The sequence below is a fragment of the Panulirus ornatus genome, chromosome 2 (genome assembly GCF_036320965.1).
Source record: "Panulirus ornatus isolate Po-2019 chromosome 2, ASM3632096v1, whole genome shotgun sequence".
NCBI lineage: Eukaryota > Metazoa > Arthropoda > Malacostraca > Decapoda > Palinuridae > Panulirus > Panulirus ornatus.
In genome coordinates this window covers 291,903-318,283 of record NC_092225.1, presented here as the reverse complement: position 1 = coordinate 318,283, position 26,381 = coordinate 291,903, and the positions used below count along the sequence as shown (strand labels likewise).

Sequence of the window (26,381 nt, the reverse complement as noted above, 5' to 3'; positions counted from 1 at the left end):
CCACACATGGAATAACATCCCCCTCCCCCCTCATGTGTGCGAGGTAGTGCTAGGAAAAGACAACAAAGGCCCCATTCATTCACACTCAGTCTCTAGCTGTCATGTAATAATGCCCGAAACCACAGCTCCCTTTTTGTGGGGCAGGGTAGTGCCTGGATGAAGGTAAGAAAGTATGAATATGTACATGTGAATATGTGTATATGTGTGTATATGTTGACATGTATATGTATGTATATGCAGGTGTATGAGCATTTATGCATATATGTGTGTATACGAGTGGATAGACCATTCTTTGTCTGTTCCTGGCGCTACCTCACTTGAAGCAGGGAAACAGCAATTGGGTGTAATAAACAAATAATAATAAATTCTTTTACTCTTCTTTCCTTTCAAACAATGTTACTTTTATTTGCATTTACCTTCAACTGCCTATGCTTATTACATGCATCACAAAACACACATACAACCTTCTGCAACTCTTCTTCACTCTTAGCAAACAGCATAGCATCATCTGCATACAGGCTTGTCACTAGCCACCATACCTCACCACCAAACTCCATCTCTGCAAACCTTTTCCCAAGTTTTGCTTTCATCTCTCTCATCACTCCATCCATATATATAGTGAAAAGCCACAGTGACATCACACAGCCCTGCCTCACACCTACATGTATCCCAAAACTCTCACTCAACTCTCCATCTACTCTCACACATGCATTTGCTCCTCTATAGAAGGCTTTAACACCATCCAACAGTTGTCCCCCTAACCCATATATCCATAACACATCCCATAAAGCATTTCACTTGATTCAGTCATACGCTTTCTCCAAATTCATAAAAACTGAATACAACTTCTTACCTTTTGCTAAATACTTTTCCATTGGTCAATTTTACAACAAAAATCTGATCCACACATCCCCTAGTTTCCTAAAACCCCCTTGCTCTACACTTAGTCTGCATTTCCATCACTCTATCAATTAACATTCTTGCACGCAGTTTTCCTGTTATACTTAACAGACTTATTTTCTACAATTGCCAAATACATCATAAGCACATTTTCCTTTGAATAAAGGAGCAATATAAACTTTCAACCAATCCTCAGCCACAACCTTCTGTTTCCATGCTCAATTACATATCAGATGCATCTACTCTATCACATTTTCACCTTCATACTTCAGCATTTCAACTCTATCACATTTTCACCTTCATACTTCAGCATTTCAGCTGTAACCCTATCCACTCCAGGTGCTTTTCCTACCTTCAGCCTCATTATTGCCCTTCTTACCTCCATTTTTGCTAAAAAAAAAGTTCTTGCATTTGTATCCTCTTCCTTCCCTTCTCCCATATTCATCAGTTCTTCAAAATACTCTTTCCATCTTCCTTTCCCTTCCTCCTTTTGATTCAGCAACTCACCTTTCTTACTTGTCACATTAACATCACTCTTACATCCACCTTTTGCACCTCCTTCCAGTACAGTTTCTTATTATCCCCAAAACTTCTCACTAAACTTTCTTCCAAAATCATCAACGACTCTTTCTTTGCTTTCCACTATCATCTTCTTAACATTCTGCTTTCATATTTCATATTCTTCACTCCTTTGCTGAACTTCAACTGGTACACACATGCTTTTTCTTCTCTTTTGCAGCATTTCTTATCACTTATATCAACCACGCATTGCCCTTTTTATTCATATATCTCACAACCTTGTATCCAACTACCAATTTACAACTTTTAATAGTATTTCTCTAAATATTTTAGACACCTCATTCACGCATGGCTGCATTCCTACATTCACTGCAATTCCATCTAAGCTTTCAGTTACCTTCCTTTCATGCTCCTCCCTGCAATTCTTCCGATTCATTTCACTTCTCACCTTTACCGCTCCATTCTTTCTTACTCCATACCTCCACTTCTCCCTGATCCTTATCCCCACAAGGACTGTGAAATGGTCAGTCTCCAAAGAATCCCCTCACAACTCTAGCATCCAGCACAGCCTTTCTCAAATTTTTCATCCACTACCACAGTCAACCAAGCTTTTTGCTCTTCTCTTCCATTATTCCTCATCCATGTATATCTGTGGATCATCTTGTGATGAAAAAAGGTGTTTGCGAGAAATAAACTCATCTCCGTACAAATACCTACAAAATAACTTGATTTTATTCTTACCTCGTACAGTCTTCATATTCACAGGCACATATACACATACCCATGCATACTTCACAATCCTAATCTTCCCTTTCACCCAAACTATTTTTAATCCACTCCAACCATGGTCTGTAACACCCTCCCACACTCTTGGTGACAGCAGAATTGCACATCTGTTCCATCTTCCCTGATAATGTTCAATCATTCCTATTCATACCACACACCTTTCCATGCCCTCCCATAACATGCATTCATCATTTCCATTTTCACTTAACACACCCTCCCAAAGGATATGGGTTTCCCCAATCCCCAGTACATCCAAGCTACAACTTTTAAACCTTTCCACAAGCTCCCTCCTTTTATTCTCACCAGTCATCCCATTCACATTCAGTGCTATCTCTCTCAATCCCTTGCCTCTTTTAATTCTCAGCATAACTGCTAGAGACCAGTGCAGCTTCTTAGCCTTCTGTGCCTCACCCTTGACAGTTCACTGACTGAGGGCAACTCCAGCACACTGCTCCCAGACAGCGAGGCTCCAAAATTGCCCCAAAAGTAAAAAGTCACAGCACACCTCAAAGGTTTGTCTAAATTGAAAAGGACTGCCCTAATGGAGTTGGGCAATGCCTCCCTCTTTAGTTTCACCCCTAAATGATGTAAATGAAGTCAACATAAGAAGGCGGGGTGAGATTTGGATACTCTAGTACTGAAACTTGACATTCTTCCCAATTTTGAGCTATTTATACTTTTCACAGTAGCAGCACCTCCTACCTCACTGGTTAAGATACTGCCACAGTGCAAAGCTTTTTCTCATATGCTTCATTTTTCCATTCATCCAAGAAAGCCACAATTGGGGCATGTCATGTCGTTGCCCCTGCCATCTCCTCTTCTATGCATAAAAATGGTTACACATTTACAGACACAATATATCATTCTTGTTACGTCTTACCTTCTTTAGATAAGCCAAGCGTTCTAGAGGAGTAGTAAGTCGCCTTGCATTATCCTTCAGTAGCAGACAAGTCAGCACCATGTATAACTCACTGCACACCATGAACACAATAAAGAATACCTTGTGAACATCTGCAAACAGTAAAACAGTATAAAATAATGCCAATAATAGGATACAGAAAAAATACATGAATTTCAAGATTCATATTAAGCATACCCTAGATGGTAGGTAGTAGGCAAGCAGCCAACGACCAGGGATGTGTGTTACCAGTACCAGCCCCCTGGGTACTGGGAGGGTTAGTGAAGGATGCATAGTGAACCAACACTTCATTGGTTGTCAAGATGCAATCCTCTGACCCTGGTAGCTGACTTTTCTTTCTGCCTCACCCACATGTAGACTACAGGCATTCTGTCCAAAAACACACAATCTCTCATCTTACATAATACTTGACTACACTTAACTTGCACAACTCACTCGTCATAACTCCAAATTTTCCTGCAGTAAGCACTATTTGCTAGCACTGCCTTTCAGCAAAATGGTAAAAGCAATAGACAGAAGAAGTTGGCAGGAACATTTATGACCATTAGGTATAAACATTGGGTAGAAGTAGTAGGTTAGAAACATTAAGCAGGATCTTTAGGCAGAAGTAGTCAGTAGGAATATTAGGTAGGAGCCTCTGCAAACACTGCACTAGAGTTGCCCTCTGCCAGTGGCATGTTACAGGTGAAGCACTAAAGGATAAGAAGCAGCACTGGAGTTCACTACTTATGAAGACTATTGCTATGGCCACCCCAAAGGGAGTTCCAGATGATGAGGTGACCCTATACTACTCATCTGACCAATATGGCCTGGTACCCAAACAAAATGTCAGATTGGCACAAAATGAGAAGCCTGACATAAGACCATCCATTAATCACTTCTGTAAAGTTATAATCACATTTGCTCTGTGTTTTATGAAAAGAAGCTTTACAAACTTTTGGCCAGTCAAAACATATGATAAGTTATGGTGGGCATACTGAAAAGGAGACTGGCATAAAATGAGGGAACTTGATTGATGACCATCCATCGATAATATTTCCACTGCACATCAATGTTATCCATTAGAGACTATTCAGAACACTCAAAATGCAGCAACCACATGGAAAGCAACACCTAAAACCCCATTACAAACCCTCTTATCTACAGCACAAACATCCAGCAAACACCATCAAAGAATGCAAACTACTACTTTTCACAAACAAACCATTCTGCATTATAAAACCTAAGCAATTAACAAAACATGTTACAGCTCAACACCAGTGACATCAAAAACAAACATACAAGAATACTTAAATCAAAGAAAACAATATCCACATAGCCCTCATCCAAGAAACCAGACTTATACCCAAATCTACGCTCCCACTCTTCTACTGTAACATAACCGCAAGAAATGACAGACAACAAGGAAAAGGAAAAGGTCTCAAAACACTCATCCATCTTACAATACTTTTCTCTAACATCACTGACACCACTAACCAGCTCACAAACACCAGCAACACCCCTAGAGATATTACTCATTAAAAACAACAACTTCACAGTACCGACTGCAACATAATCAACAAACACATCTACCCCTTCCAAATGTCGACCTCCCCCAAAATATACTCCCTAACTGCAAAATCTCACCAGAATACCAAAAACATATCTTTGTTGATTTCGATGTCCATCATTCCACTTGCCACAACTCTCACACCTATGTACCCTAAGGGAAACTACTCATAACCCAACTATAACCTCTAATACCCACAACCCATCCATCAAGCCAACAAGACTCCCATCCCACCAACCCCAGCAACTGACCTCAACAGACATCTCATTTTCCTCACAAGCACTACTCACAAGGACCAACTGAAGCATGCTACATGAACTGTCCTCTGATTAGTTGCCCATCTTAACACTCCAACTAGCCCATCCAATCAACACAACCACAAAAAAAATTACAGAAACTACAGGAAAGCAGACTGCTTAGCCTTCATTAAATATCTAGAAAAGAGGCTTTAAAACTTCAGCATAGATGATTTCTCATCACCAGATCATGCAGTATCACACTTCATCAATATCTCCAACCAAGCCAGCAAAAAACACATACCATAATGCCACAGAAAGAAATATAACCCAAATCTCTCCCCACAAGTTACACAAATCATAAAGCAAAGAAACCAATGTAAACACAACCACTCTCAATCAATAAAAATAGAACAAATCAGAACACTAAATAATACTATCACTAACCTTATTACTGAAAGACAAACAGAAAATTGGCACTCCAACACAGTCAATCACAAGACTGAAAGCAACCAATTCTGGCACAGATTAAAGAAAATCCACCCTTATTGCACCAGCCCACCCCAACTAATGAAGCACTCCTAACCCATTCAATGAAATCCCTTCTCTCAAAGAACATACTATATGCTCAAGAGACACTACTAAAAATCAGCTGCAAACCAACATAACCCCTAAACAGGAAAGTCAACAAAAAAAAAACCTACATAAAGAAGAAAGCTGAGAGTAAATGTGAATAAAAGCAAGGTTATTAGGTACAGTAGGGTTGAGGGACAAGTCAATTGGGAAGTAAGTTTGGATGGAGAAAAACTGGAGGAAGTAAAGTGTTTTAGATATCTGGGAGTGGATTTGGCAGCAGATGGAACCATGGAAGCGGAAGTGAATCATAGGGTGGGGGAGGGGGCGAAAGTTCTGGGAGCGTTGAAAAATGTGTGGAAGTCGAGAACATTATCTCGGAAAGCAAAAATGGGTATGTTTGAAGGAATAGTGGTTCCAACAATGTTATATGGTTGCAAGGCATGGGCTATAGATAGAGTTGTGCAGAGGAGGGTGGATGTGCTGGAAATGAGATGTTTAAGGACAATAAGTGGTGTGAGATGGTTTGATCGAGTAAGTAATAATAAGGTAAGAGAGATGTGTGGTAATAAAAAGAGTGTGGTTGAGAGAGCAGAAGAGGGTGTTTTGAAATGGTTTGGTCACATGGAAAGAATGAGTGAGCAAAGATTGACAAAGAGGACATATGTGTCAGAGGTGGAGGGAATGAGAAGTGGGAGACCAAATTGGAGGTGAAAAGATGGAGTGAAAAAGATTCTGAGTGATCGGGACTTGAACATGCAGGAGGGTGAAAGGCGTGCAAGGAATAGAGTGAATTGGAACGATGTGGTATACCGGGGTCGACGTGCTGTCAATGGATTGAACCAGGGAATGCGAAGCATCTGGGGTAAACCATGGAAAGTTCTGTGGGGCCTGGATGTGGAAAGGGAGCTGTGGTTTCGGTGCATTATTACATGACAGCTAGAGACTGAGTGCGAACGAATGTGGCCTTTGTTGTCTCTTCCTAGTGCTACCTCGCGCACATGAGGGGGGAGGGGGTTGTTATTTCATGTGTGGCGGGGTGGCGATGGGAATGAATAAGGGCAGACAGTATGAATTATGTACATGTGTATATATGTATATGTCTGTGTGTGTATATATATATATATATATATATTCTTTTCTTTCTTTTAAACTATTCGCCATTTCCCGCGTTAGCGAGGTAGCGCTAAGAACAGAGGACTGGGCCTTTTTTGGAATATCCTCACCTGGCCCCATCTGTTCCTGTTGGGCCATTCTTTCATGTGTTTCCTTGTGCTACCTCACTAACGCGGGAGACAGCGACAAAGCAAAATAAATAAATAAATAAAAAATCCATCCAGAAACAAATGCCCACCCACCTTTCTCTCCTACTGATACAACAATCCAATTAAAATCACAAAGAACTCTCCTGCAACAAGCCCTGACAAAATATCAAACTTTCATAATAACCATCATTGCACATTTGCCATTGCAGTACTTACAGACATCCTCCACTACTCCTGCCTGCACAGAAAAGAATCCCTAATGTCTGGAAACCTACCACCATAATATCAATTCAAAAACCCTCTAAACCACCCAACTCCTTCTCCTCCTACCACCCTACATCACTTCTACCCTCAGTATCCAAAATCAATGAAAAAAAGATCCATAGAATTAAATAAAACATCTAATTCACACCTTCACAGCATGGCTTCAAACCCAAACCCAGTATCACCATACTACACAGTAAGCTCACACAAAATACCCAAGATAAATTCAACCATCCGTAACCCCTCCCATACAGTACTAGAGACCACAGACAACAATGCATTTCACACTACTCCCCTAACATATCCTCACAGAAAAAACTCACCAACCTCTACAATAATGACAAAATGAAGCTGGCCAATTTCATAACTGGCTGCTATGACAGAATCACTTATAATGACTTCTTTTCTTTTTCTTTCGTACTATTCACCATTTCCCACATTAGCGAGGTAGCATTAAGAACAGAGGACTGGGCCTTTGAGGGAATATTCTCACCTGGCCCCCTTCTCTTTTCCTTCTCTTGGAAAATTAAAAAAAAAACGAGATGGGAGGCTTTCCAGCCACCTGCTCCCTCCCCTTTTAGTCGCCTTCTACGAAACGCAGGGGATATGTAGGAAGTATTCTTTCTCCCCTATCCCCAGGGATTCTTATAATGGCTAAAAACACTAATACTCTACAGCAGAGTTTCTTATGGAGCAGATATTTCTTTCACACTTCAATTTCTTCCTACAAGACCTCTCGTTACCTCAGGCAAACTTCAATATGAAGGTCCTTTCATATGCAGACAACCTCACAATCACATCTCAGTATCCTAACACCACAGTAGCAACATCAAACATGCAACACTACTTTACATAATTGGAACAATCATGTCTTCAATCATTTTTAAATGAACGGTCTCTCCCACTGAACACAACACCAATCATTCTAGCCATCACATGTGACTTAATGACATTCCTCATCCTCCTCCTCCTCCTCCCCCCCACCAATAACATATACAAAAGCAACACACAAAATTCCCTCAGAACACTAACTGGCACTGGATCTGGACAGGAAATAGAATACCTCAACATGTTATACAATCAATTCATCCCTCCATTTTAAACAATGCCTCACCTGCCTAGTCTTTCACCCTCTCCCAAGTAACTACAACAAAACTGCAAACCACAATACTGTTTTTAGGACAGTTATTTGCTGCCTACCAACCATATACACTCAACACCTTCAGGATGAAGCAAAGATTTTCCCAGTACAGATCCACCTCAACATGCTTGACACCCAATCCTATGCCATCCAAACAGCTCTATGACTAACCAAATTATGGCAAATGAAATAACAGAACTTACTGCTGCCTCACACTTTAGTAACCTCAGCAACCCCCCCACCAATAAAGCTAGCAATGACAAAAGATATTTACTGTGAAATAATCCAATTAGCACTAAATAACTGACCTCTTAACTAAGTCCAATCCACCAGACATACACCAATCAGAAACCAAACTTCCCAGACAAACACAAGTCACACTCTCCCACTTATACTCTGGAAATCATCCATCACTGCAATACTATACACACTATTTAAGTATATCCAAAAAACCCTTCATGTCCATAATACAACTACTACAAAGATGACACTGAACACCCACTACTCAACAGCCCTGTACTCTCTGCCCATTGATGCACACAAAACCTCACAACACTTTATGACCTATGGTCCCACCTGGTGGACATAGCAAGCAGGAGCCAGACAGGGATAGAATGGACTCCTGGGGTGGGAAGGTCAGGTGTATTTACATTCAAGTCAGCTTCTGGAGTGGTAGTCCCTGTAGAAAACACCCATAATGACCAAGGTAACACTTAATACCCACATTAATGTCAAAATATTGACAGGAATTTTTTTTTTTTTAATGTTGAAGACTCCAGTCACAGATAAAAGTCCACATCAAGGCCGGGCCTTAATTGAAGTATAGAGAGAATTATGAGATGGAAAAAGAAATGACATGGGTAAGCATATACAAATTTTTGAGAAAGTGAGAGACCTGTCTTTTGAAATATGCCATGTCATAGTTAACAGGAAAGAAGCAGTTGTCAAAATGACCCACCCCAGAGTTGCCAATGGCCAAACAATAATCATGTGACAGCAGCTTGCCATAGTCTAGCTAGTGGTGGGGCACACAAGCTCTCAGTAGGAAAAACCAAAGTAATACCTATAGAAGGGGGAAAGTGAACAAACATTGTGGCATAGGGCAGGGGTGTCAAGTCTCAAAGTTAGTCAGGGACAGTTTATAAGTCAGACCTCTTTCAACTCTACTCTGCCAAATAAGGATAAAAATCAGTAACAGTATGATAACTCCAGAGCTTGCGATTGAATCTATCATGCAATGATTCTCAGAGTTTAAGGGTTAAGTTCCTATCTTAATGGTGTAGTAAACAACCCTCACTCCTTAATGGCTGCCTCTTAGGCAGTAACAGCATTGGTTCAGCCTTCAACCAATCAACAATATCAATTCAGCAATTACATTACTCTCCCCTAGCCACTGGCACCAATATATATTATATTCATATATCTTACTTTTATCCCTGGGGATAGGGGAGAAAGAATACTTCCCACGTATTCCCTGCATGTCGTAGAAGGTGACTAAAAGGGGAGGGAGCGGGTGGCTGGAAATCCTCCCCTCTCGTTTTCTTTAATTTTCCAAAAGAAGAAACAGAGAAGGGGGCCAGGTGAGGATATTCCCTCTAAGGCCCAGTCCTCTGTTCTTAACGCTACCTTGCTAACGCGGGAAATGGCGAATAGTATGAAAAAAAATAAAAATATCTTACTTTGTCGCTGTCTCCTGCATTAGTGAGGTAGTGCAAGGAAACAGACGAAAGAGGGGCCCAACCCACCCACATACACATGTATATACATACACGTCCACACACGCAAATATACATACCTAAACATCTCAACGTATACACATATATACACACACAGATATATACATATATACACATGTACATAATTCATACTGTCTGCCCTTATTCATTCCCGTCACCAACACACCACACATGAAATGACAGCCCCCTTCCCCCGCATGTGTGCGAGGTAGCACTAGGAAAAGACAACAAAGGCCACATTCATTCACGCTCAGTCTCTAGCTGTCATGTATAATGCACCGAAACCACAGCTCCCTTTCCACATCCAGGCCCCACAGAACTTTCCATGGTTTACCCCAGACGCATCACATGCCCTGGTTCAATCCATCGACTGCATGTCGACCCCGGTATACGACATCATTCCAATTCACTCAATTCCTTGCACACCTTTCACCCTCCTGCATGTTCAGGCCCTGATCACTCAAAATCTTTTTCACTCCATCTTTTCACCTCCAATTTGGTCTCCCACTTCTCCTTGATCCCTCCCCCTCTGACACATATATCCTCTTGGTCAATCTTTCCTCACTCATTCTCTCCATGTGACCAAACCATTTCAAAACACCCTTTTCTGCTCTCTCAACCACACGCCTTTCACCCTCCTGCATGTTCAGGCCCTGATCACTCAAAATCTTTTTCACTCCATCTTTTCACCTCCAATTTGGTCTCCCACTTCTCCTTGATCCCTTCCCCTCTGACACATATATCCTCTTGGTCAATCTTTCCTCACTCATTCTCTCCATGTGACCAAACCATTTCAAAACACCCTCTTCTGCTCTTTCAACCACACTCTTTTTATTACCACACATCTCTCTTACCCTTTCATTACTTACTCCATCAAACCACCTCACACCACACATTGTCCTTAAACATCTCATTACCAGCACATCCCCCCTCCTCCGCACAACTCTATCTATAGCCCACGCCTCACAATGTATAACCTTGTTGGAACCACTATTCCTTCAAACATACCCATTTTTACTTTCTGATATAATGTTCTCGCCTTCCACACATTTTTCAACGCTCCCAGCACTTTCGCCCCCTCTCCCACCCTATGACTCACTTCAGCTTCCATGGTTCCATCTGCTGCCAAATCCACTCCCAGATATCTAAAGCACTTCACTTCCTCCACTTTTTCTCCATTTAAACTCACCTCCCAATTGACTTGTCCCCCAACCCTACTGTACCTAAGAACCTTGCTCTTATTCACATTTACTCTCAGCTTTCTTCTTTCACACACTTTACCAAACTCACTCACCAGCTTCTGCAGTTTCTTACACAAATCAGCCACCAGCGCTGTATCATCAGCGAGCAACAACTGACTCACTTCCCAAGCTCTCTCATTCACAACAGACTGCATACTTTCCCCTCTTTCCAAAACTCTTGCATTCACCTCCCTAACAACCCTATCCATAAACAAATCAAACAACCATGGAGACATCACGCACTCCTGCCACAAACCAACATTCACTGAGAACTAATCACTTTCCTCTCTTCCTACTCGTACACATGCCTTACATCCTCGATAAAAACTTTTCACTGCTTATAACAACTTGCCTACCACACCATATATTTTTAATACCTACCACAGAGCAACTCTATCAACTCTATCATATGCCTTCTCCAGATCTATAAATGCTACATACAAATCCATTTGCTTTTCTAAGTATTTCTCACATACATTCTTCAAAGCAAACACCTGATCCACACATCCTCCACCACTTCTGAAGCCACACCGCTCTTCCCCAATCTGATGCTCTGTACATGCCTTCACCCTCCCATACAATTTCCCAGGAATACTAAATACAGATGTCACCCCAATGATGGTCACCTTCACTTAAGGGAATAATTTTTAGAAAGAATGGGAAGGAGGAGCAGGAAATGTATCTTGGAAAAAATGTTCCTGGACCCATCCAAGAGAGTTTTTTAATCTTCAAAATTCACATTTCTCTCCTGGGTCAGTTTGTCCTACAAACCATGAGAGCCAACTACCACTGAGGAAGAGGGTTTGAGAAGAGCTCTTCATCAAGAGGCTAAGTATAGAAGAAAAAACTATTTTTGGCACACTTAGGTCCTTCATCACTGATGGTAGCAACCCTAAGACCACACCAGATCAACCTTTGACACTTAAGAATGAAGTATCATCAACAAACATGTAAAGGATATCTAAAGACATATATGCTTGTCACCTCCATGGAAAGGTTCCTCAGAAAGACAAACACTGGAAACCACCTTCCCAAACTAATGACTTCTGATTCTTTACATACATGCAGAGAGGGCTCACAAAAACATGTCCTTTGCTCCTAGAAAGAGATCTTAAGTGGTTGTAACAAGTGATAAAGGAAAAATTTCAAGAGATATAGGGAAATGGGTATGTAAACCCTTTTGGTATGCAACTGATTTCATAAGCCTTCCCCAGTTCACAAAAAATAGCAAAAATATCTTTATTCTTTTAATCTATGAAAACATACATTAGAGAATAAGAAAAAAAAATCTTAAAAAGTAAGATGTAATGAGTTCCTTGTTTTGGGAAAACATACTACAGTATTTGCAGGAGTGGCCAATCCTCTGTAAGCAAGTTACACACATTTCATCTTTTTTTTATTCATAACATTATGTGCAGAAAAACTAAAACCCTTCTTTTCTTATCACCAGCTTCAAAACACCCTTGAGTTTAGGAAAAAATACGTTATTTTTTGGATTGGGCAACCCTCAATCACGGTGGAAGTGTAGAATGGCGGATGATGTGGGTGGGGCGGGTGCCACCACAGACACAGAAGGTCCCTAGAAAAGGTGCATAAGTGCTTACCATGGTCACAAGCAGGTTATCAAGCCTCCAGTGACTCATCCTTTGTTTGGGTTGCCACATATGGCCAGCAAATACAGCCTCCAATGTGTTCAGAATTCAAACTGTCAAAGGAAATCATGTGTGTAGATTGACATTCATAGCATCGAAAGTTTACTAAATTCAGGATACTGTACTGAAGTGGTACAAACAAGACAAAAGAACAGTAAAGAGAAGAATAACAAGAACAGTCTGTGACTGACAGTCAAAAAGAAGTGGTCTTTATGTAATATGGTAAGAATTGCAAAAGTCAGGACTACAGTGTTGGGATACTTGAACGGACCACAATTATTCAAAACAAATACAATACTTTCTGATAAAAATGCAGTTGAAAAAGTATTGATATGGGAATCTTTTTAATATGAGGAAAATGACAAAGAATGATGACTAAAAGAAGTGTCCAAGCTAGATTAGTAAAAGGTGGAACAAAGGCAGACAGAGGTAAAGCAGAAGACCACTAGGGGAAAGTATGTACGACAATTGCATTTTAGAGAGGCCATGAAGACAGCCACTAGGAGCTGCATCACTAGATACTGACACAGTTATTCCAGCATACTTTGATTCTCCTGATAATTCTATGGTAGCACATAAAAATTGATCAAAAAACCTCCCATGTAACTCTAATGCAGAGGTCAGGTTTAAGAGTTAATGTAAGGTAAAGCAAAGCACAATCAGATTACATTACCACGGGTTAGATTGGCAAGGGTAGGTTCTGTTAAGTTATATATGTTTAAATCATGTCAGGTCAAGTCAGCTCTGTTCAGCTCAATCTAGTTTACACAAGTTAATCATTTGATTATCAATATCTTGGCATGAAAATTACTCAACGTGACTCTAAGAATACAATGGAATCATAGAAAAACACACATGTACCATTAATACTCAGCTTTAATACAGTGCTGATGTTTTAAAATACGTTTGCTCGAGTATGGTTTGGTTAGAACGTATAAAAATAAAGGAAATTCAGCTTTTACAGGGTTTGGTTAGCCAATCTTATTAAGGCTTAATTAAGTTTGGCTTAATTAGGCCTTAGCACCAATTGTTATATGTCAACTTTGTGCAAAGAGACAATGTAAAAGTCACCAGTCATTCTGAACAGCTTATGTCTGGACAATCTTCTGTAAACCAAGTAAATTCAGTACAGGTTGAGTATTCCTACTCTGAAATGCCTAGGACCAGAAGTGTTTCGGATTTTGGAATATTTGCATGTACATAATGAGATATCTTGGGGATGGGACCCAAGTCTAAACACACAATCCACTTATGTTTCATATACACCTGATACACATACCCTTAGGTAATTCATAAAAAATTTTCAATAATTTTGCATATGAAAGAAAGTCTGTGTGGCAATGAACCATTAGAAAGTTAAGGCGTCACAACCTCAGCCGCCCACATGGACAATCTCGTTGGTTAGCATCACCTTCATTCCTGGCTCTGAATTTATATGCTACTGATAAGCAATCATTTTCTTACACTTATTAACACATAAGTACTTAAGTTAAAAAATATGAAATATCATTAATACAATGAAAAAATAATGTGTTTAGGTATGGAATTTTCTACTTGTACTTTTCTGTTGCTGCTCAAAAAGTTATGTACTTTGGAACATTTTGGATTTTGGATAAGGGATGCTCAACCTGTATTTGAATACAGATACTAAAAGATATATTCATATTATTCATAACATAATGAACATAAAATCTGACACACAGAAAGATGCCCTTCACTGAGTAAATACTTACCATAATTTTCTTTTGATGAGACAAATGAAAGACCAAGAAGAGCAATATTTTCAACAACATTCAGGAATGTGGTAACTTTCACTGCATTCTGTAAAAAAAAGTACAACTGATAATAAATCTAGAGGTCATGAGTAAAGAGAAACAGATCGCAATGGAAAGGCTGAAAGTATGGGAAACTATACACTAAGATTTAGTCTCAGTAAGAAACGTGACACAGGGTGAGAATAACAACACAAGGGGAGTGGAGGAGGCACTGAGGGTATTTGGAGACACTGCATTTACATGTACATCTGAAGTGTATGGCATGCAAATGGGAGGATGTGGACATACATGATAGGGTAATGAGTACTGAGATAGGGAAGTCACATTGCTAGTGAAAGAGAAAAGGGAGGTGTATGGATGTTAACTGCAGGAAGGGGGGAGTGCAAGTGATTGAGAATAGTGCAAAAGAAAGTGAAAATGGTATAGAGAAATGAACAAGAGCTGAAAAAGATAGTAAAAAAAGAGATAGGGTAATAGAGTATCAGAACACTAGAAAATGTTTTGGAAGGAGGCATGCAGTGTGAAGAGAACTAGAAAACAAATGGGAGCAACACTGAGGAAAGAAAATGAAGAGTGGTAAAAGGTAAAGGTATCAAAAATAGATAAGGCAAGTACTACGATGGATTGTTGAATGTGTTTGAGGATAAGATGGTCAATACAGTGTGTTTTAAATGAAGGAACATACATGGCATAAGGTGATACAGTCATGACAAATGGTAGAGTGGAAAGAGAAGTGGTACCTAACATCTAGGAAAAGACAGTGCTAAAGCACCAGGAATAAATGGGATCGTAATTTTCTCAAGAAAGGATTAAGTTTTTGATTGATAAGTCAGACTAATCAACATATCTATGGCCCAAGGCGACATGCATGAGGACTGGCAAAATGCATATATATTACTATTATCCAAAAACAAGGAGTATAAAAGTTAATGCTCAAATGAAAGAGGTATAAACTTGTTACTTTACCTGGTAAACTGTACAGGGAGTGGTGATTAAGAAGGTAGTGGCAAGTAGAGAATACCTTAAAAGTGGAAAAAGCAACGTAATTTCTGGAAAGGTACAAGGTATGTGGACCAGGTGTTTGCTCTGAGGACTTTGTGTGAAAAGTAAATGGCAAAAAAGAGTGGTGGTCAAGAGGGTAATGGCATGTACAGAATATCTTATAGAATATGTTATAAGTGGAGAGGGGCAATGTGGTTTCTGTGAATTGTGAACAAAAAGCAGGGTAATGAGGTGCAGCAGAATAATGCGATGGAAGGTTGGAAGCTAAGTCTAAATAGAATGGAACAAGTAGGAAATGGAGCACTTCAAGTAACTAGCAGTGGATGTGGCAGCAAACAGAACCATGAAGGCTGAAGATATGAATAAGATCAAGAGTACATCAAGAAGTATGCGTGCAATGAAAGGTCAAATCAGATATTTTTGAAGTCATAATAGTTCAAAAAGTGTTTTATACAAAGGAGCACAAAGAAACACAAACTGTGACAGACAAACTTTACAAACACAAAGAAACACAAACTGCAACAGACAACCTTTACAGGCTGTTTGTGACCTTGGAAAATGTCAAAAACTCATACATGAGTGAGTTATTAGCAGAAGGGCATAAGGAGGATTCAAATAAAAAAACAGCATATTTTCCAAGTAACTAGGAAAATGCAAACAATGTCAGTCATAGACTTAAAGTAAAATGTTCATCAAGTCTATTCTTAAATGTATCTATGGTACTGCTTTCAATCACTCTAATCAGTAAATCATTCCATATGTTAACAAGCCTGTTGAAGAATAGTTAATAAGCCTCATCTGAGGTGAAATGCTTATCCAAAAGTTTGTATCCATTACTGTGAGTGAAATCAAACAAATCAAGCCATAAGTAGCTTGTTAGACTGATTATTGAAGCCTTTGGTCATTTTGAATACCTGTATTACATCACCCTTAATCTTCTCTTTTCTAAACTTACAGATTTAAGTCATTTAATAAGCTCTCAAAGGATTTGTTTCTTAGCCTGTGTTAGCACTGTATTCTCTCCACTCTTTTTAAGCCTTTTTCAAGTAAGGTGACCAAAACTGAACACAATATTCAAGACAAAGATACGTCAATGAATTGTAAGGAGAGAAAAGTGGAAGAATGCATTGAATGATGTATGTGAGGGAAACATGTAAGGAGAGGGACAAGTGGAGACTCTTTTGCTATGGCCATCCCCTGATGAGAGTTCTCAGAGGGAACAGTCAAAGAGATCTAGACGAGTAGATAAATAGACAGACTGATTAAAGCTATGATGTTTTCATCACAAGTAGGTCTTTTAGCCAGTTAGATTTGGACACTATCAAGTAATTCTAGGTACAGTTTTCATCCAGAACCACTGGAAAAGGATTTCATCCACTACACAGATATCATGTTAAAAATGTCCCAATGTTATGTAATGATAAAGTCAACCGTCTACCTTTGGTGTAAACTAGTCCCACTCATATTTTCTTACAAAGACTATCTTGAATTTAGAATAAAAACAAAGTCAGTGGTTAAAACTTCATCATCATAGGATAAAGATGAGCTTTAAAATAGAGCAAGTCAACACCATATACCTTGTTTTCCATATGAAGTTAAACAGAATGTACCCTAAAATTGTGTAATCAGTGAGGAAATCTCTATCTTTAAAATCTAGCCAAAAATTCAGAAATCCCAATCATAGAATTTTCTCCCAATACAGTTGTCTCTGACTCTGAAATCTTGTATGTACACTTCATGCTTAAATACTTTGATATGACTGATAATTTGTTCAAAAAGTACTTACAAGAGGTAATGGGTTTGCTCCACAAGGGCTGCATTTTTCATCAAAACTCATAAGCAAATCACTAATGAGTCTGCCTAAATGCTCTGCTCCCTGATCATTTAGGTGTAGTCTATACACCAGAATACATGTAAGAAAGCTGCTTCAAATTTATGAATTCAACTCCTCTTACAAACAAAGGTTTATCCACCTATTACTGAAGCTGAATCCCTTACTAAAGAAACATTCACAGTGCCAATCCTGGGCAGTACTCCTCAAATCAAAATGTAATAGCCTTTATTTCAAGAAAATCAAATATCTATCTATATCTCTGATAATATATATATTATCCCTGGGGATAGGGGTGAAAGAATGCTTCCCACGCATTCCTCGCGTGTCGTAGAAGGCGACTAGAGGGGACAGGAGCGGGGGACCAGAAATCCTCCCCTCCTTGTATTTTTTAACTTTCGAAAATGGGAAACAGAAGAAGGAGTCACGCGGGGAGTGCTCATCCTCCTCGAAGGCTCAGACTGCGGTGTCTAAATGTGTGTGGATGTAACCAAGAAATGAAAAAAAGGAGAGATAGGTAGTATGTTTGAGGAAAGGAACCTGGATGTTTTGGCTCTTAGTGAAACGAAGCTCAAGGGTAAATGGGAAGAGTGGTTTGGGAATGTCTTGGGAGTAAAGTCAGGGGTTAGTGAGAGGACAAGAGCAAGGGAAGGAGTAGCAGTACTCCTGAAACAGGAGTTGTGGGAGTATGTGATAGAATGTAAGAAAGTAAATTCTCGATTAATATGGGTAAAACTGAAAGTTGATGGAGAGAGATGGGTGATTATTGGTGCATATGCACCTCGGCATGAGAAGAAAGATCATGAGAGGCAAGTGTTTTGGGAGCAGCTGAATGAGTGTGTTAGTGGTTTTGATGCACGAGACCGGGTTATAGTGATGGGTGATTTGAATGCAAAGGTGAGTAATGTGGCAGTTGAGGGAATAATTGGTATACATGGGGTGTTCAGTGTTGTAAATGGAAATGGTGAAGAGCTTATAGATTTATGTGCTGAAAAAGGACTGGTGATTGGGAATACCTCGTTTAAAAAGCGAGATATACATAAGTATATGTATGTAAGTAGGACAGATGGCCAGAAAGCGTTATTGGATTACGTGTTAATTGACAGGCGCGCAAAAGAGAGACTTTTGGATGTTAATGTGCTGAGAGGTGCAACTGGAGGGATGTCTGATCATTATCTTGTGGAGGCTATGGTGAAGATTTGTATGGGTTTTCAGAAGAGTGAATGTTGGGGTGAAGAGGGTGGTGAGAGTAAGTGAGCTTGGGAAGGAGACTTGTGTGAGGAAGTACCAGGAGAGACTGAGTACAGAATGGAAAAAGGTGAGAACAATGGAAGTAAGGGGAGTGGGGGAGGAATGGGATGTATTTAGGGAATCAGTGATGGATTGCGCAAAAGATGCTTGTGGCATGAGAAGCGTGTGAGGTGGGTTGATTAGAAAGGGTAGTGAGTGGTGGGATGAAGAAGTAAGATTATTAGTGAAAGAGAAGAGAGAGGCATTTGGACAATTTTTGCAGGGAAAAAATGAAATTGAGTGGGAGATGTATAAAAGAAAGAGACAGGAGGTCAAGAGAAAGGTGCAAGAGGTGAAAAAGAGGGCAAATGAGAGTTGAGGTGAGAGAGTATCATTAAATTTTAGGGAGAATAAAAACATGTTCTGGAAGGAGGTAAATAAAGTGCGAAAGACAAGGGAGCAAATGGGAACTTCAGTGAAGGGCGCAAATGGGGAGGTGATAAGTAGTGGTGATGTGAGAAGGAGATGGAGTGAGTATTTTGAAGGTTTGTTGATGAATGTGTTTGATGATAGAGTGGCAGATATAGGGTGTTTTGGTCGAGGTGGTGTGCAAAGTGAGAGGGTTAGGGAAAATGATTTGGTAAACAGAGAAGAGGTAGTAAAAGCTTTGCGGAAGATGAAAGCCGGCAAGGCAGCAGGTTTGGATGGTATTGCAGTGGAATTTATTAAAAAAGGGGGTGACTCTATTATTGACTGGTTGGTAAGGTTATTTAATGTACGTATGACTCATGGTGAGGTGCCTGAGGATTGGCGGAATGCGTGCATAGTGCCATTGTACAAAGGCAAAGGGGATAAGAGTGAGTGCTCAAATTACAGAGGTATAAGTTTGTTGAGTATTCCTGGTAAATTATATGGGAGGGTATTGATTGAGAGGGTGAAGGCATGTACAGAGCATCTGATTGGGGAAGAGCAGTGTGGTTTCAGAAGTGGTAGAGGATGTGTGGATCAAGGTGTTTCCTTTGAAGAATGTATGTGAGAAATACTTAGAAAAGCAAATGGATTTGTATGTAGCATTTATGGATCTGGAGAAGGCATATGATAGAGTTGATAGAGATGCTCTGTGGAAGGTATTAAGAATATATGGTGTGGGAGGAAAGTTGTTAGAAGCAGTGAAAAGTTTTTATCGAGGATGTAAGGCATGTGTACGTGTAGGAAGAGAGGAAAGTGATTGGTTCTCAGTGAATGTAGGTTTGCGGCAGGGGTGTGTGATGTCTCCATGGTTGTTTAATTTGTTTATGGATGGGGTTGTTAGGAAGGTGAATGCAAGACTTTTGGAAAGAGGGGCAAGTATGAAGTCTGTTGGGGATGAGAGAGCTTGGGAAGTGAGTCAGTTGTTGTTCGCTGATGATACAGCGCTGGTGGCTGATTCATGTGAGAAACTGCAGAAGCTGGTGACTGAGTTTGGTAAAGTGTGTGAAAGAAGAAAGTTATGAGTAAATGTGAATAAGAGCAAGGTTATTAGGTACAGTAGGGTTGAGGGTCAAGTCAATTGGGAGGTAAGTTTGAATGGAGAAAAACTGGAGGAAGTAAAGTGTTTTAGATATCTGGGAGTGGATCTGGCAGCAGATGGAACCATGGAAGCGGAAGTGGATCATAGGGTGGGGGAGGGGGCGAAAATTCTGGGAGCCTTGAAGAATGTGTGGAAGTCGAGAACATTATCTCGGAAAGCAAAAATGGGTATGTTTGAAGGAATAGTGGTTCCAACAATGTTGTATGGTTGCGAGGCGTGGACTATGGATAGAGTTGTGCGCAGGAGGATGGATGTGCTGGAAATGAGATGTTTGAGGACAATGTGTGGTGTGAGGTGGTTTGATCGAGTAAGTAACGTAAGGGTAAGAGAGATGTGTGGAAATAAAAAGAGCATGGTTGAGAGAGCAGAAGAGGGTGTTTTGAAATGGTTTGGGCACATGGAGAGAATGAGTGAGGAAAGATTGACCAAGAGGATATATGTGTCGGAGGTGGAGGGAACGAGGAGAAGTGGGAGACCAAATTGGAGGTGGAAAGATGGAGTGAAAAAGATTTTGTGTGATCGGGGCCTGAACATGCAGGAGGGTGAAAGGAGGGCAAGGAATAGAGTGAATTGGATCGATGTGGTATACTGGGGTTGACGTGCTGTCAGTGGATTGAATCAGGGCATGTGAAGCGTCTGGGGTAAACCATGGAAAGCTGTGTAGGTATGTATATTTGTGTGTGTGGACGTATGTATATACATGTGTTTGGGGGTGGGTTGGGCCATTTCTTTCGTCTGTTTCCTTGCACTACCTCGCAAACGCGGGAGACAGCGACAAAAAAAAAAAGACAAAAAAAATCTCTGATGCCTGTTCCCTTCTGGAACACCCTCTAGGGGGTTGCCACAGCATTAGATTCTTCATAACTCATGACCCCAGTGCCACTGCTTCACCTTTAGAGCCTCATACTTAACAGCCCATTGGCAGAGGGCAAGTCTAATGCAGTGTTTGTAATGGCTCCTACCTAATGTTCCTGCTGACGACTTGTACCTAACACTCTTGCCTAATGTTCTTGCCAACTACTTGTACATAATGTTTGAACCTAAAGCTCTGACCTAAATGTTCCTACTATTACTACTACTACTACTAATACTGCCTACTACTTCAATCTCTTGCTCCTACCATTTTCTCAAAAGGGAGGACTAGCACATAGCACTCACCACAAGGAAATCTAGAGTTATGATGAATGAGCTCTGTGAGTCAAGTGTTGTCAGGTGCTATGTATGACATGGAGAGATTGTGTGTTTCTAGTCCACATGTGGGTGAGGCAGAAAGAGGAGTGCAACTTGGGACTACTGAAGTGCTGGCTCACTATCAAATAAGGAAGCAATATTTCTCCAACAGCTCATACATCATCTTCAATATGTTGTTTGTATCTTTTTTTTTTTTTTTTTTTTTTTTTTGCTTTGTCGCTGTCTCCCACGTTTGCGAGGTAGCGCAAGGAAACAGACGAAAGAAATGGCGCAACCCACCCCCATACACATGTATATACATACGTCCACACACGCAAATATACATACCTACACAGCTTTCCATGGTTTACCCCAGATGCTTCACATGCCCTGATTCAATCCACTGACAGCACGTCAACCCCGGTATACCACATCGCTCCAATTCACTCTATTCCTTGCCCTCCTTTCACCCTCCTGCATGTTCAGGCCCTGATCACACAAAATCTTTTTCACTCCATCTTTCCACTTCCAATTTGGTCTCCCTCTTCTCCTCGTTCCCTCCACCTCTGACACATATATCCTCTTGGTCAATCTTTCCTCACTCATTCTCTCCATGTGCCCAAACCATTTCAAAACACCCTCTTCTGCTCTCTCAACCACGCTCTTTTTATTTCCACACATCTCTCTTACCCTTACGTTACTTACTCGATCAAACCACCTCACACCACACATTGTCCTCAAACATCTCATTTCCAGCACATCCATCCTCCTGCGCACAACTCTATCCATAGTCCACGCCTCGCAACCATACAACATTGTTGGAACCACTATTCCTTCAAACATACCCATTTTTGCTTTCAGAGATAATGTTCTCGATTTCCACACATTCTTCAAGGCTCCCAGAATTTTCGCCCCCTCCCCCACCCTATGATCCACTTCCGCTTCCATGGTTCCATCTGCTGCCAGATCCACTCCCAGATATCTAAAACACTTCACTTCCTCCAGTTTTTCTCCATTCAAACTCACCTCCCAATTGACTTGACCCTCAACCCTACTGTACCTATTAACCTTGCTCTTATTCACATTTACTCAACTTTTTTCTTCCACACACTTTACCAAACTCAGTCACCAGCTTCTGCAGTTTCTCACATGAATCAGCCACCAGCGCTGTATCATCAGCGAACAACAACTGACTCACTTCCCAAGCTCTCTCATCCCCAACAGACTTCATACTTGCCCCTCTTTCCAAAACTCTTGCATTCACCTCCCTAACAACCCCATCCATAAACAAATTAAACAACCATGGAGACATCACACGCCCCTGCCGCAAACCTACATTCACTGAGAACCAATCACTTTCCTCTCTTCCTACACGTACACATGCCTTACATCCTCGATAAAAACTTTTCACTGCTTCGAACAACTTGCCTCCCACACCATATATTCTTAATACCTTCCACAGAGCATCTCTATCAACTCTATCATATGCCTTCTCCAGATCCATAAATGCTACATACAAATCCATTTGCTTTTCTAAGTATTTCTCACATACATTCTTCAAAGCAAACACCTGATCCACACATCCTCTACCACTTCTGAAACCACACTGCTCTTCCTCAATCTGATGCTCTGTACATGCCTTCACCCTCTCAATCAATACCCTCCCATATAATTTACCAGGAATACTCAACAAACTTATACCTCTGTAATTTGAGCACTCACTCTTATCCCCTTTGCCTTTGTACAATGGCACTATGCAAGCATTCCGCCAATCCTCATGCACCTCACCATGAGTCATACATACATTAAATAGCCTTACCAACCAGTCAACAATACAGTTTTATCTATATGACATATAATAAGAATATTATCGTTAGAAGAACCATAGACCTATACAGCACCAGTAACATCAACTATCCTGGCACCTAGAAAGCAAAAACATTTACAGCATGAAAGGTTATTGCCAAAGAACTCCAGCTGACCTCAGATGACTGATTCATCAACCAGCTTTACGTAAATATGTGGATGTAGTCATCATCATCCAAAGCCTGAAACTGATTTCTGTTGTTATTAACAGCAAAGGAATATGCTTAAGGGGTTAAGTTTTAAACCATATTCCTGGAAAGGGTCAGTTTTCGAAAAAAAGGATTACTTTGGGATGTCTCATCAGCCTTAGCACTGCTTCCCAATGTCACCAGCTCATTCCCTGATCTTGTGGGTTAGAGCAACTATCTCATCAGTAGCTGCAATTAGATTTTTCTCTAGGATTCATTTGTTAATATAAAAATCTACGTATCAAAGGCATCATAATATTGAAAAACGAGATACTGAACTTCCCTCTGCACACAAACACTGTTGGCCTACCAGCATGTCAAAAAAAAAAATATATGTTCTGTATTCAAGAATATAAGAATTATTAACTGACCTGAGCCATAGGTCAATGAAACTTCGATCTTATGAGCACTAGCCAAGTTCCTTACACTTCAGGTAGTCACACTGGGTTTTTTAAGCTGCTCTGTTTCATCACTTAAAGTAACCTGAAGGTGTATTTCTCCCTTCATTAAACATTGCAGTTTTCATTACACTATGAAAAATAGTAAACAAAACCCTTGTATAAGAGGAAATGGGAAAAGATGACTAGACTGAATAGTATTGCAGTTGAATTTCTTTAAGATGGTGACTGGGCTGTTGATTGGTTAGTTAGGATTTTCAATGTACATATAGATAATGATAAGGAGCCTGAGGACTGATGGAATGCATATACAGTGCCAATGTATAAAGGTAAGAACTAAGGTGAGCATTCAATTTACAGAGGTATAAGTTTGTTGAGTTACCTGTATGGATAACTGGTATTTGGGAGAGTGTTGGCATGCACAGACCATTATACAGGGGAGGAACAATGTGGCTCCAGGAGTGGTAAAGGATGTGTGGATTAGGTATTTGCTTTGAAGAATGTGCGACAGAAATACTTCGAGAAGTAGAAGGCTTTGTTTGTGGCGCTTATGGACTTGGAGATAGCACATGACAAGGATAATACAGATGCTATGGAAGGTGGTACAAATATATATATAGTGTGGCAGGAAAGCTGTTGGAAGCAGTGAAGAGTGGTTCCAGGTGAAGGTGGGTCTGCAGCATCGGTGTGCAATATCACCATGGCTGTCTGATTTGTGTATGTATGGAGTGGTGAGGGAGTTAAATGCAAAGATCATGGAGAACGAGGCAGGCATGCAGTCTATAGGGGGGTGAGAGACTCTACAAATTAAGTGAGGTGTTGTCTGTTGATGACATGGCTGATGATAACTTAAGTAAGAAACTGCAAAAGTTGGTATCTGAGTTTGGGAGCATATACGAGTGTAAAAATTTAAGAGTATATGTGAGAAAAAGCAAGGCTAATTTGGCTGTGCAGGGAGGCAGGTTTGCTCGGATGTGAGTTTGAATGAAAACTTGGAGGAAGTGAAGTGCTTTAGATCACTGGTAATGGACATAAAAGAAAATGAAATCATGAAAGTGGATGTGCATCATAGGGTGGGTGAGGGGGTTAGGGTTAGTACTATCAGGAGCAACGAGGAATGTGAAGAGAGGTCATTATCTGGAAGTGTGAAAACAGGTATGATGTATGGATGTGGTGCAAGGGCTATACGTGAGATAGTGTGGAAGAGGACAAACATGTTGGATATGAAATATTTAAGGACAGTGTGTAGTATGGGATGTGGGAGGTTTCTCTGAGTAAGTGATAACATAGTAAGAGAGGAAGAATGGTAATAAGAAGGGTACAACTAAGAGAACTGAAAAGGGAGTTCTGATATGGTTTGGACATATTCAGAGAATGTCAATCTCTCCCACGTTGCTGAGGTAGCGGAACGAAACAGACGAAAGAAAGGCCCAACCCATCCAAAAACACATGTATATACACACACATCCACACACGCACATGTACATACCTATTCATCTCAACGTATACATATATATATATATATATATATACACACACAGACATACACAGTATACACAGGTAAATAATTCATACTGTCTGCCCTTATTCATTCCCGTCGCCATCCCACCACATATGAAACGACAACCCCCTCCCCCCTGCATGTGCATGAGGTAGTGCTAGGAAAAGTAAAAAAAGGCCACATTCGTTCACACTCAGTCTCTAGCTGTCATGTATAATATACCGAAACCACAGCTCCCTTTCCACATCCAGGCCCCACAAAACTTTCCATGGTTTACCCCAGACACTTCAAATGCCCTGGTTCAATCCATTGACAGCACGTCAACCCTGGTATACCACATCGTTCTAATGCACTCTATCAATTGAATGCCTTTCATCCTCCTGCATGTTCAGGCCACGATCACTCAGAATCTCTTTCACTCCATCTCTCCACCTCCAATTTGGTCTCCCACTTCTCCTCGTTCCCTCCACCTCTGACACATATATCCTTTTTGTCTATCTTTCCTCACTCATTCTCTCCATGTGACCAAACCATTTCAAAACACAGTCCTCTGCTCTCTCAACCACACTCTTTTAATTACCACACATCTCTCTTACCCTTTCATTACATACTTGATCAAACCACCTCACATCATATATTGTCCTTTTTCACCCCATCTTTTCACCACCAATTTGGTCACCCATTTTCCTCGATCTTTCCACCTCTGACACATATATCCTCTTTGTCAATCTTTCCTCACTAATTCTCTCCATCTGACCAAACCATTTCAAAACACCCTCTTCTGCTCTCTCAACCACACTCTTTTTATTACAACACATCTCTCATACCCTTTCATTACTTGCTCCGTCAAACCATCTCACACCACAAATTGTCCTCAAACATCTCATTTCCAGCACATCCACCCTCCTCCACACAACTCTATCTATAGCCCACGCCTCAAAACATATAACATTGTTGGAACCACTCTTCCTTCACACATACCAATTTTGATTTCCGATATAATGTTCTCATCTTCCACACATTTTTCAATGCTCCCAGCACTTTTGCCCCATCTCCCACCCTATGATTC

At 40.5% G+C, this 26,381-nt stretch overlaps 1 protein-coding gene across 1 annotated transcript in view; it reads right to left on the bottom strand.

Moving 5' to 3' along the window:
- LOC139753306 (post-GPI attachment to proteins factor 2-like) overlaps positions 1-26,381 on the bottom strand; it is a 146,807-nt gene that overhangs the window by 81,435 nt on the left and 38,991 nt on the right. The window contains exons 4-5 of the mRNA XM_071669612.1: positions 14,515-14,602; positions 3,086-3,216 (exon numbers count right to left, since the gene is read on the bottom strand). Coding sequence (XP_071525713.1) covers positions 3,086-3,216; positions 14,515-14,602 — 219 coding nt within the window. The remainder of the gene's footprint in view (positions 1-3,085; positions 3,217-14,514; positions 14,603-26,381) is intronic.